The sequence below is a fragment of the Semicossyphus pulcher genome, unplaced genomic scaffold (assembly GCF_022749685.1).
Source record: "Semicossyphus pulcher isolate SPU_LCO1_2020_fin unplaced genomic scaffold, fSemPul1.0.p SCAF_22, whole genome shotgun sequence".
Classification (NCBI taxonomy): domain Eukaryota; kingdom Metazoa; phylum Chordata; class Actinopteri; order Labriformes; family Labridae; genus Semicossyphus; species Semicossyphus pulcher.
The window spans coordinates 5,376,118-5,389,478 of NW_027211696.1; the positions used below are offsets into that span (position 1 = coordinate 5,376,118).

A 13,361-nucleotide genomic window follows, 5' to 3' on the forward strand; every position below is an offset into this window, starting at 1 on the left:
GACCCTCTCTTCAGATTGCACTTCCCAAAGGCCAGGAAAGGAGAATGCACAGCCGAACCAGTGAAGACTGAGCCCACATTCCGTAAGAGTTACATTCATTTATTTTTCACCCAATAACGTATGAAATGTACATGTAGTATTTACAATTGCACTTCAGATTTTTAACACTTTCAACACAATAAATGAACTAAATATATATAAATATACCTAAATAATTAAAATATGTTTAGGAAAAATATAAATTATACATGTAAGTGTAACGTGCAATTATAAAAAAGAGGAGGTTCTGAAGATTCCCATCCCAGAGGACCTGTGTGCACATTATGAGCGGCCAGACAAGGAGGAGGTCATCGCCAGCTACATGTCTCGGTTCAATCAAGGGGGGGCAGTTTGAAGCCAACATATGTGCCTTCTGTGTCGGGAAAATGTTGGCGAATCTCAAGAACCACACATGCTGGAATGGCGACTCGTACCCTTCGTCCAAGGAAGCCCCAACACCAGCTCACAAAGCTTCGATAAGCTAGATATCTGTAACGACTAAAATAATTGCACAAGATATTTAGTCAACAGCTTGTCATGTAAGTATTGTAAACATAAACATGTAAATATTAATCTATGGTGTCTCTCCAGAGCTTGTTTATTTATGGGTTCAGGGAATCCTAGTTATTTTTTCAACTTTATGTTTTTATTATAGTGGCATGTTAGCAGATGTTGTGACAGCTGTACAGCACTGAATAGTGCAACTTTTCATGACCAACAATAAATGATTTCCCGTATCTGTAAAATGTTTCATGTGAATTCATGTTTAATAAGCTGCTGATGAAGACTTTGCTATATAATCAAAATGTAGAGCAAGACTGCATATAGTCTTACAGATTTATCTGCATTAATAGCATTATCTGTATTCATACAGATTGCAAAAAACACTTACTGTTAGCAGCCATGTTGCTGTTCATGGAGTGAACTCCAAAGCGTTACCATGGTATCCAGGCATGGTATCCAGGAGGCGGGGCCAGCTGGGCAGTGCTCTCCAGAGTGGGGTGTGGGGGGCAGCAGCTCATTTGCATAGACAGAAACGGCGTGTCCAGAAGAGGACTGAAACAGTGGGTATAGAGCCATGCTACAATGCATAATTTGATTGGTTTTTTTGGGGACCTTTTTGACATAGAGTAACTTGTTGAAAAGTAGTATAATATGTGACCTTTAATATTACAAAGAGCACAAAGAGTAAAGTTTAATTCGATAACTTTTGTTAGTTATGTTAGCACTGCGTCTCACAGCTGGCCCGAATCCCTTTTTGCATGTTCTCTCTGTGCATGTGTGGGTTCCGCCGGGACTCTAAATTGCCAGTAGTGTGAGAGGTTGTCTGTCTCTATGTGTCAGCCCTGTGACTGACTTGCGATCAGTCCAGCGTGTACCCCGCCTCTCACCCAATGACAGCTGGGATCGGCTCCAGCCCCCCTGCGACCATGAACAGGATGAGCGGCATAGAAAATGGATGGATTGTGCATTAACCTTGTGCTACTACATCTCATTTAGTGTGATGTAATGCTAAAAGTCAGCAATGGATGGATGGATAGGGTGAGGCAAGCCAAGTTAAACTGCAGTAAATAAAGCCCTATTTGACCAACTATGTGTATCAAGATTAATAATATAAGAAAAGCAGTATTTGAAAGAATACTGGGGACATGAATTGCTATGATTAATATACTCCATAGTTATATGACTGTGGAGAGGAAAGAGTATGATACAAGATACTAGGGTCATAAATAAGATGACTATACCCCCTATTTTTCTCCTTTTTCCTTGTCCTAATGAAAACTAAACCAGTGACGTAAAACAACCCATAAAACAACATGAAACTGTTTATATAATGCTATTGGATTTATTCCTCCCGTCTCTTTTGTACAATGTTCCTGCGGTATCATTTTAATATTCTGTGGTTGTCAGACGCCGTGCTGACTGTAGAAATGAGTGTTAGACATCAAGTGTCTGTAGCGGTGGTCAGCCAGTCCTTGAGATTTTCTCTCCCTCTCTCTCTCTCTCTCTCTTACCGAATCTGACAAAAACAAGTCTGCTACTTTCTTCCACACGGACAAAAACAAAAATGTGCGCACTTCACTGCTTACAGTCACCGCATCACTGAGCACAAGGCCACAAATGATTACTTTTTCACAGGAAGAAAAGAAACCATTCATTTTCAATTTGTCCCTCCTCTGCAGAGCGAACGTAACATTGCAGATATTTTTTTCCCTTGATAGCTGATTGCTTTTCCTTACGGCGGCAGCCGGGATTATTGAAATCTCATAAAAAAGGAAAAGGGCAATAAGAGACAATATGCAGAGAGAAAAGATACAGATTGCTTGAAAAGTACATTTGGAACACTCAAAAGTCCAACACTGTGTGGATGAACTGTTCATGCACTGGACTGACCTCTTCGCAGTGACAGCGAGCTTCCTCTGGCAGAAAACTGAGACAGTGTTGGGAGTCGCTCCTCTGCCAGGCTCGACGACGATGTCCCACAGCGTCGAGTCACTGGGTCGCGCCGCACTGAATGACAGGCCTGTTTTCACTGTTGCCCTGCAGGAAATACATGAAGAAATAAACACATGGTCCAGTCAGCGCAAAGCTTGAACTATAGTCGCAACTGTGAATATACTATTTTGGAGTTATCTCATTAAATAGAACAGGATGGATATGAGTTATGTAAAGTATAAGATCAAAGAAAGCTTTGTGTGTCTAAATCTGTTATTCATATATTACCACTCTATGCTTTATTCTGATTCTAATATTGGATGTAGTGTATAATTAAGCTATGTATTGAAAAGCATTTTCCTTCTAACCTATAAAGCTTTTAATGGTCAGGCACCATTAGTGTCTTCGGGCACTTTCACACAAGTCCATTTGTTTGATTCGAATCAAAGACCAAATTGTTACAATGTTGCATTTTTCCTTAAGTGTGGTTTGTGTTCAGACGGCAGCTTTTACCAGCGGACCAAAAGTTTGGATGCGTGACGAAACTGCGGTCTGTTTGGTCAGAATTTCCACGTGGGCAAACGTTTGGTCAGCCCATGTTTCAGAAACATTTCTGTGCACACATTGCCGTGTTTTAAGGTGTTGGCAGGTCATGTTGTGCCTATAGTTTTGACAGACTGATGTGTCGCAGGCTGCCGGCAGACTGTGTATTAGCAGGGGTATTTATTCCCATCAGCCCTTGGGAGAACTGGGAATGAGTTAATCAGACTCACACATCACTCTGCCAGCAGAGATAGAAGGCTTATTATAAATAGTGTGAATGAACCAGACAGTCCCCAAGGTCCAGCAATCTCTGAGTCCTTGCAGATGTCCCTCTGCTAAATGATTGCATCAAATATCACTGGAGAGGATCAAAAAGGATTATAAGTCATATCCTGAAAAGATGATACAAGGGACACAAAATGCTCGAGATCCACGTTTAAAATACAAATATTAGCAATCTGCACTCATACAGACAGCTAGCTTTGGGCTGGAAACCGTATGTGCCTCCACACCAGGCCAATTTCCTCATGGCAGGAGTTCAACCGGGTGCTGGAAACGTTCCACAGTGAATTTAACCCCCTGCTTACTCAAGCAGCTCAGTCAGCTCCTGCGGTTTTATCAGCAGGATATTAATGCAGAGAATAATTTAAAAGCCTCAGCCTCAGTCAGGTGTTGCATTTGGTTTGCAAACTGGCGACTGGCCACCCTAATTCAATCGTAATCAAAACTCAAAATCTTTGCTTCAATTACTCTAATAATGAAGTGATGTGTGACATACATGTGACAGCCAAACCACTACACTGTCAACTCACCAGGATAGCTCTACATTTTCATTTTGGTCGGCCACAGATTCTGTTTCTGCCATCGGCATGTTGAGACACAAACTTGGGAGTTATTAGAAGTGTCAGTTTTCCATTCTCCAGCTTCGTCCCCTGAGCCCATCCGCTCCATGTTCATTTCAGTCGTGATACATTTAATTCCGTCTACCACTAATGTAATCCGACATTAGCATAATATGGATATATTTTTAAAAGGCTTTTTCTTCTTTGTTGCATGGCTGTTTTCGATGGTTTAGACCAATGTATATATAGATGGACAACGCGTCTCCATCTGCTCTCACTGTACGAAATTGATGCCAAAATAGCCCTCATGAAAGGCGCTGCCATCATGCAATGGGGACGTCATATGGAGCCAGAGCTGCGCAGTAGAGATCGGCGGGTGGAGCCGCCGTAGCCACTTCTGCTAACAAAAACATACACTTAAATTACCGAAAAAAACAGCAAAGATCCCGCACGTCGGCGTGTTTAACAGCAGAACAGCTTCTTGTGTTGGTCTGAAGCAGACGTTCACAGATCTGGAAACTTCAATGACTGTAGTGATTGTTTTAGTTACGTCTCCTCTCGCCGTTCCTCCTCTACTCTGCTAATCCAGAACAGATCGGCTGCAGGAGCCGTATTTGTCAACAGAGCTGTCAATCATCCTTTTGACAGCATCAAATAACTAATTAAAAATAAACTTGTCAGAAAAATGAACACTTGGACGTAAATCAGCATGATAAGAACTAACTATAATGACAGAAACCATGTTTGAGAAACATGTATTTGGCGTGAATTTTGATTGTATAGTTTGACTCATGTCCCATCTGTTAACATGGAGGCGGCGGGCTTTATGAGCTATACTGCAGCCAGACAGCAGGGGGCGCTAGAGATGATTTGGCTTCACTTATAGGGAGTTGTCATGTCGTAGATTTTTTTTCTCGCAGTAAAACACTGTTCAAATAGCTCAGAAATATTAACACTGACATACACACTCCCAAAACCATGCTAGAATAAAGGTCACTGACAAATAATGACTTGTAATCAATCAGTCACTAAACTATTCAACAATTAAGAAAGGTTAGAGGTCAAAGTTGTTTGGTGGAAAAAATACAGCATGCAAGCTTTCACACACAAACACAAAATCACACATACACTTGCTCTTTGAGGCAATCTGACAAGCCAACAGTTCAATAAATGTCAGATAAAAACACATTTGTACATGGATCAATTTCTGGATCAAAACGTTGAAGCCAAAGGCAACATTTCCACATTACATTTTCATCTAATATTCGACTGACTGTTTGAAACAAACATTGATTAAATTACATCGACCAAGCAAGATGTTGTTTTGGAAAGTATAACATTGGTTGTTTTTACGGCTTAATTTCTGTGATTTAAAACGGAGGACATAATTGGATGTTCTGATCACAGGGGGGAAGCAAACTAACACATTTTGCTTTAATTAAAAACAACTTTTTTAATTTCATCAAACTTCTTTCCATTACATCCATTAACTCCTTCCTGCTGCTTGTCCCGCTGAGCATCACAGTGACAGCAGCACCTGATGACCATCCCTCCCAGGGGAGCAAAACCACTTCTGCTGGCTCCTGTAGAGAGTGGACGAGCAGTATCTCAATGCCAGGATCTTTCCGGATCACTGGGCTTCTCTCCCACAGGCAGACACGCGCCTCCCTGCGGAGAAACCTCATTTCGGCCACTTCTACCCTCGCTCTTTGTCTTTGTCAGTCACGACCAACAGTTCATGACCACAGGTGGGGGGGACAGAATGGATATCGACCTGTAAACTGAACTCGGCTGCTGCTTTACAAAAGTCAGTCAATGTCTTTGTTTTTGAAAATGGGAAAGTTGGAGAGCTGCCAACTCTGTTGTGTGCCTGTTGATTTGATTAACCATTCATGCAGAACAAAGGAGGGTTTTTCTGTAGCTGTGCTGTCTGTGGACAAGGCATTGTGGGTCTGAATTTGATACATAAACACGGTATATTTTCCCCTTTGGATGTTTAACTGTTACTTTTTCTGTTCTTTTTAACCTAAATTTAAACCAATTACAGTTTTGATATTCAATCTGTGTACGTTTTTGCTACACCACTTGATAAAGATTTGGAGAATAGATGATTTTTAACCACAAATGATGTATTTTCATGCTTTTTGTGGGTCTAACAGGTGGGTATGAAAGCCCAGCAAGCCAGCCTCACACACACAGATGTACATTGTTAATCCTGGCAGTCAGCCTAGATCATCTTCCCCCTAAAGGGTTAACCTCTTGATTCATTTTCAATCAGGGCCACAGATTATCTGGCCTAACCCTGCTGGAGTGGACTCAATCTTGGGCCAAAGAGTGAAGTGGAGCAGGGATTTCTCCCAGGAGGAATCAATCACTTTGCCAAGCTCCTCAGAGCAAGCCTTTCACTTGGACTTAACCACTAGAATCAGCCCCCGCGTCTTGTCCAATCTCATTCTGGATGCAGCAGTAGGTCAGAGATACACAGAGTGAAATCAGTGACCTGACTGGAGGGGTTTGGGTTGTTCAGTCAGTGGGTCAGAGTTTGGGGGATTTAAGGTGGAGGGCTTGTAAATCCGTCCAAACTTTTAAAACAACAAAGGGGGTTAAAGGGCCAGCGTCTCTTTACCAAATCTTAATCGCAGACTTTCAACAATGCTGGCAAAGCTACATTCAGGTCACTGGGTCTGGGAGCATGTTTGTCTGCAGATGCAAAGTCTGATATTTAAAAGGGCACTGGGGTTGGCTGACACGCAGCCGCAGGTTTAACTACTGCATGTGCCCGACGGATTATACACACAACTTTCCCTCCATTTGCATCCCGCTGCAGATTACTGCACGGTTCGTATGTTGTTTGCATCATGATATCGCTAAATCATGGGATTAGAGAGAAAATTTGTCTTGCGTTTCAAACAAAACCATTAAGCCGAGTAAAGACTGGAAATTCAAACTTTGCTGGGATAGCTTCGCACATTACGGATCTCAAGTATTCTGATGAAAACAATTTGATTCCACTCAGTGATGTGCATCAAAAAGGCAGCAAGTGGAAACTGTGAAACAGATTGAACTGCGTGTTTCGACGCGGCAGAGCTGCTTTTATATTGAGTTCACTTTTACCCAGCGGAGTCAGGGAGATTTTAGTTATTTGTTTTCCTGCTCCATTAAATAGATGCATTATTTATGAAGTCAAATACCCAGAGAACCTTGTTGAAATGTTAGTGGGATGTTGAGATATGAAAACCGGTGAATCATTTGCCAATTATTTCCCTGTTTATGGAAGAGTGCTCTCCATAACTCCCCCACAACCTGAGAAGTTGAAGCAGACAGGATATAAAGTGTCAGAAATTTATGAGGCCAGTGAAACTGGCAGACAACACAAGTCATGTTGGCGCTCAAGCATTTCCTAAATGGCCTTCATGGCAAGCCCCATCAGTATTCATGTGCCTTAAGTAACCATTTAAATGCATGGAGCTTATCCTTCATAAAGATGCTCAAATATACTGTACATCATGATGGTTCAACTTGCTTGCAGTCTCTTTTTCTGCTTCATTTGTTTCAGCGACAATTAAATTTTATGCGACTCCTAAACTTTTGTCCCCTGCAAACTCAGCAACAAAGCTGGATAATTAACCTTTTTTTTTCTGGGAATGACATTTTAAGTTGCACACTCTTGTTAGTGAAGAGATTTCAGACATTTATCTTAGCTTGACTGCTGTAAGACTTATCTGACTTTACTTGAGGATGTGACTTAATGTAATAAAGGCTGATAATTGAAGTCATTCAAGTGAAGTTCATATTGTGACCTGGTAAAGTAACGACAGTACCGTGCAGGCTTTGTAAAGCCACACGTTGAAATGCCTTGGTCTGCCATTTGTAAGTGTTACGATACAGACGCCACATGCTCAGCAAACATGTTCAAAATCCAAGAGAGTACATACTGTCAACAAAGCTTTCCAGGATTTTATGTGGTTTTTCCCATTGAAGGGAGTTGAAAAATTGTGAATCTCTCACATAATGAGAGATATCACTCGCATGTCTTCCCTCTAATTATGAAGTTACTGCCAAGAGCTTGTACGAGGTTAGAATAACAACTGAACAAAAGGGCGCTACATGTAGCCTGCCACCATCCAAAGTTAACCAATCCATCTATCAGCACTAGTTAAAACATTATACGCATCTTATTTGATTAATATAAAATCAGAAAATCTATGCAGACTACTGAATTGTCAGATGGAATTGTTTCTCGCACAATGGCACAGGATACCCTGCATAATGGGTGCAAGTAAGTACTAGAGCCAGCTCCAAGGGAGTATAGTCAGGTAGAGTCAGTACAGTGCTTTGTGTAAAAGCAGCTTTGTTGAATTCCCTACCCAAGGCAAAGAAATAGCCTGGCACATAATGTTCTGTTACAAAAAAAAGCTCATTAAAGTATTTCTCAAAATGTCAAACAGTTATTTTAAGAGCAGCCTGGTAGAGAATTAGAATGAAGATCTCTCACCTGAGAGTGAAATTCTCCAGGACAGATGTGCTAGACAGGAAGACATAGAAAGTTGCGACGTCTGTGGTCTTCAGGGGCTTAGAAGATGTCTGGATCACCACGGCACCTCCCAGCCTCAGTCGAAGAAAGGTGGGGTTCCCTGGTGGAGTTCTGAGCAGATTGACACTTCCTATCCGCCTCAGGGGTGTCCCTGATCTCCCAGAATCTCTTCCTCTTCCCACTCCTAAGCGTTGCAGACTATCCTGGGGGGTACATTGACCTGTCTGATCCTTCCGACTCTGAAAGTAGACCTCCACAACGTTCCCCTGAAGCCCCTTAATTCCTTCAATTCTTCCTGCTTCCCTGCTAGAGCTGCCTGACCGGCTGCCTGAGCTGAACCAGGCTGGTTCTGGCTTGAGCTGTGCCACACAGAATCCACCCGGAGACACCAAACAAGCTCCGCGAACTTCCCTTGTATCCCAGAAGGCGTAAGCAGTGACACAGTAAGCGCCATCCTTCCCCCTTGCTCCAGATGTTTTCCTCCCGTTATCTTCTTCAGATCCCATCCTTTCTTGCCCAACAGTGATGTTACTTTCTGTGGGCATGTGGAAGAGAATCTTGACAATAGGGGAAGAAGAACGAACCTGGCGGACCAATATGACCGGCAGGATCCTGCGGCCACTGAGGAGCTGGTCTGAAGGAATCGGGGCGTCTACGGTTAGGGGGCCAAAGGAAGCATTGACAGCTGGCTGCAGGAGCCCAGCGCCTGGACTATTGATGAGAAAAGTCTGAGTCTGAGCCTTCAGGCTGGAGTTCGCTGATAGTTCTTGACTGTCCTGCCTCAGAAACACGTGGTCTACATTGACGACTTGAAATTTGATGGAGGGATAAATGGGATACTGGCCGGAGGAAGTTCCAATGTCTTTAGGAATCTTCTGGCTTTCACCAACTGGAAAAGGAGAATTTGCAGAGATTATTCCAAAACGAATGTAACACTGCTTAAACCTGCATTTCAAATTGTATTAAATTCTATGTACGCAAAATCACTCAACTAATTTAATTGAGAACATCTGATGAATTTGGTAGGAAGATCAAGGGTTGGCAAAGGGATCAGAGGTCGGGAAACCAAGCAAAAGGTTGCAGACAGGGATTAGTTAGGTCCTTGAGGGATCAAGAAAAATTGTTGAGGGCAGTTGGTCATCGAGAGGAATGAAGGGCATTGCGAATTAAGGTAAAAGCAATGAGCTGCTGATGCAGGAAATATGGCCTAATTCCCAACATAATCCCTGCGCATGGAGGGTTTCTGGTGGAAGGACGTGGAAGACAGTTGCAAACCCGATATATCTCTGTCTCTGCCAACGCAATGCCATACCAAAGTGATTGACTTCTAGGTACATTGAAGCTCCGAATTAACCTTTTAATGATGGCACTCAATGTAGTTGGGCTGAATAAAGACAATACAGTCAGTTCTATCCCATACAATATAAGAAGATGGTAGCAATAATGGTACGCCGACAAGTCGCTTACTAAATGTCGAGCCAAACGAAACTTATTGCCACTTTGTCACCATTGCCAAATAGCTCTACTTCAGGGAATTCAAGCCATTACATTCTCTGTTGCAGTTATCATTTCTAGCATAGTGTATAACTCTCATATGGTATTATCAGTTTTATAATTTCCCACTCTCGCCTTCTACTGGTATGGGCCTCTAGGCAACAAAGAGAATGGGAAATGTCTGAGTGGTAAAAAAAAAAAAAAAAAAGCTTCTCTTTTAACTTCTAAGACGACAGTTTGTCCCAACAGGATGCCGTTTGTGACAGCTCGCACTTCCTCCTGCCAAAGACACTTGGTAACTTGCCATCCTCCATGTTGGAGTGCTCCAGAATGAATGTGTGAATGCGACTTCCCCTACCTCACAACAAAACTTAATGAAAGGCAAAGCAGAATCTCCTTTTTCCCCAAAGTCTTAGAAGTGATATATCATTGTTTTTCTAAATTCCAAGCCATATTAGATGCATAGGCTACATCTATATGTAAATCAATTTTCTTTCTCAAGGCAAGGGAAAATCTGTGAAGAAATACAGATGTCAGAGTTGATATTAAAAATGTACTATTCAGAAAAGCCCACAGGAGGCTGTTGTATAGATCTTAGAGATCAAACTGATGCTGTAAAGGCCAGTAGATACAACTTATACACAGCAATTTTGCAGGATATCTAATAGACTTGCACCGCATGAGGCAAATCTCTAGTGTGGGATAACATTGTAGAACATTGTAATAACTTGCGATGAAGTGTGTTTTAGAAATAAAGTTCCTGCGTCTTTCCTTAAGGCTGTCTGGTATGTTTTACAGAGAACCTGTGCTGCTCTTTTTCACCACAAGGTCATCATCAACCACATTTCCCTCGCTCTTCTCTCCTTACTTAACCTTGCTAACCCACAGCTGGCACCAAACTGACACCCATTGATCTCAGGATAGTTAACAGCTAGCTAGGCCACTATCTGATTTGCCAAATGGTGTGAGGGCCATGGCCCGTGTGTCCAGGGCGCCATCGGAAAGGTCAGATGTTCACATGGTGAGTGCGACTGCAGGGTGGCACGTGTAAATAAAAAGCTTTTTTTTCATTGATCAAGTGTTTATCATGCATGTTCACAATGCAATGCTGATGGTTTCTCAGTCAGCACTAATATCTGCAGAACTATAATAAACCAAAGGAAAGAAGAAACATAATGCAAAGGTGATCCAACTGGAAACCAGTGATTAACTGCCTTCGTTCTGCTGTAAATCTGTCAACTGGGATAATAAGAACAAAACTTTAATAGTCTTTACTTGTGCTTATGATCAAGCATATTACAATGAACGACATAGCATGAAGGGCTGCACGATGGTGCAGTGGTTAGCGCTGTCACCCAGCTACAAGGTTCCTAGTTCGAACCCCGGTTCGGACGAAGTTGACCTTTCTGTGTGGAGTTTGCATGTTCTCCCTGCGCTTCCTCCCACAGTCCAAAGACATGCTCTTTAGGTTCATTGGTGGCTCTCAATTGTCCATTTGAGCGTGAAAGGTTTTCTGTGTCTATGTGTCAGCCCTGTGATTGACTGGCGACCAGTCCAGGGTGTACCCCACCTCTTACCCAGTGACAGCTGGGATTGGTTCAGCATCCCTGAAATCCCATAAAATAGCTAAACACAGTTGGAGTCGAACTCTAAGGTGTGGTTAAATGGAATTTGTGGAATTACGAAACAGCTACAAGGTCCTTAAGTTCATTCTAACTATGAAAAACTTTGAAAACCAATGAATGGATTTCTGTAACATTTGGTGGACAGGAAGGCCAGAGGCCACTACTTTGATTATGGGAATGATCCAGATCTGAGAATTTCCCCTTTGATACGATTTTTGGCTTATTGATGTTGACAGGAATGATAAGTTAAACCTAATCAAGGGACTGTTCTGAACCCAGCCAGTTTGATACTGTAGGATAAACAAACCAAATAAAATGAAAGTTCAAAAGTGTTGACTCTGGCTGTAAATTGGAAAATAATCCTTTGGCAGATGGTTGTGCTCTCTAGTTTATGTTATCAGCTTTTTACTCAGACAAGCATGAGAGAACTTTTGATTATATCTAAAAATGGCACATGTGTTGTCTGTTTTACAGAGCCGACATAATACACCCTTCTGATACTGTGTTGAGGCGGTAACTCCATCTTGTTAAAATATATCCTAACAGTCTCCTAGCCTCTGCTCTAAGGCTGAAAATTAGTCCACTGCTGACGCAAACTGCTGAACATCAGTGAACTTATTATTTATTGATCAGGTTTTATTACATCCCCAAAGTATCTTAACTTGGGACATTAAAAGAATACTAAACTATTTGAATATTAAAACCACTATAAAAGTTAGCTGAACCTCAGACAGGCTCGCTGACACAACAGGCAGCACATCTGTGACTGCGCTGAAAGATAAGGCTGCCATGCATATTCATGGAGAGCAAGCAGAGGAGATATCAGAGGCTGAACTCTATCACTTAGACACGCATTAAGAGCACAGCTGCACAGCTGAGTCCTGCAGAAATGCAGCAGTCCCATATATGTCTGATGAAATATGCACACGCAGTTATCATGTGCAGATAAAAACCCGAGCAATCTCGGAAAGTAGTCGTTGGCATGATATCGGTATCACAGAGAGGACAGACAGCTTACTGTGACTTCATCGCTCCCAGTGCAGGTTATCTTTAAACAAGCAGAGAAACAGCTGTGCGGCCTCGGCTGCAGGCCTCTTTAATCCCACAGATGAGGCTTACCGATGCACACAGGAGAGCATGCTGTCATTTTCATTTAGACTGAGGGACAATCAACTGGGCAGAGGGGAGAAACCATAAAACCTTCCAAAATATAAAAACAAACCTACGTTGCTACACAGTGTGTCGCCTGAACACGTGGAGGAGATGGTTTCAAAATCCCACTGTGGACAATTTGTTGACTGTTTCTATAGTTTAAGTCTCAAAAAACCTTGAAAAATATGAAAACACAACACTAAATTCTTACTCTATCTGTGCATACACACATAAAGACGCTAATTTTACATCCAAATGCGAGTATTTTCTAAATAGTTTCTATCTTTATGGCTTCTTTTCATTTCCATATTATGTGCACAAGAATGAGTGTTTTGTTTGGCCTGCTGCTAAAGGAACCAGCTGCACACTATCCCATCTTGTACATATGAAATGAAGCCAGGACTTTCAAACACATCTTTTATATCCATCTTGTGTATGTGTTGAGATGTTTAAAGCACGTGCAAAGGCATAAACAGACTGAACATTTCATCTTGTAAACACAGCTGAAGCCTTCAAGCGACTTCCAGCCCAGTTACTTTTATATGTGATTCATTGAGTCCGCTCCAACACACATTAAACAATATGCAAACATAAAGTGGCTTGCTGCTCATTAAAACCATAAATCTCACCTTTCACGACTGTCAGGACAGCCGCTGCGACCACGGGGAACAACGAACAGCGATGAAAGTTGAGCAT

At 42.1% G+C, this 13,361-nt stretch overlaps 1 protein-coding gene across 1 annotated transcript in view; it reads right to left on the bottom strand.

The window, feature by feature from the left end:
- LOC138602135 (transmembrane protein 132D-like) overlaps window positions 1–13,361 on the bottom strand; it is a 39,647-nt gene extending 26,286 nt beyond the window's left edge. The window contains exons 1-3 of the mRNA XM_069673537.1: window positions 13,295–13,361; window positions 8,356–9,283; window positions 2,434–2,580 (exon numbers count right to left, since the gene is read on the bottom strand). Of these exons, the coding sequence (XP_069529638.1) occupies window positions 2,434–2,580; window positions 8,356–9,283; window positions 13,295–13,361 (1,142 nt within the window). The remainder of the gene's footprint in view (window positions 1–2,433; window positions 2,581–8,355; window positions 9,284–13,294) is intronic.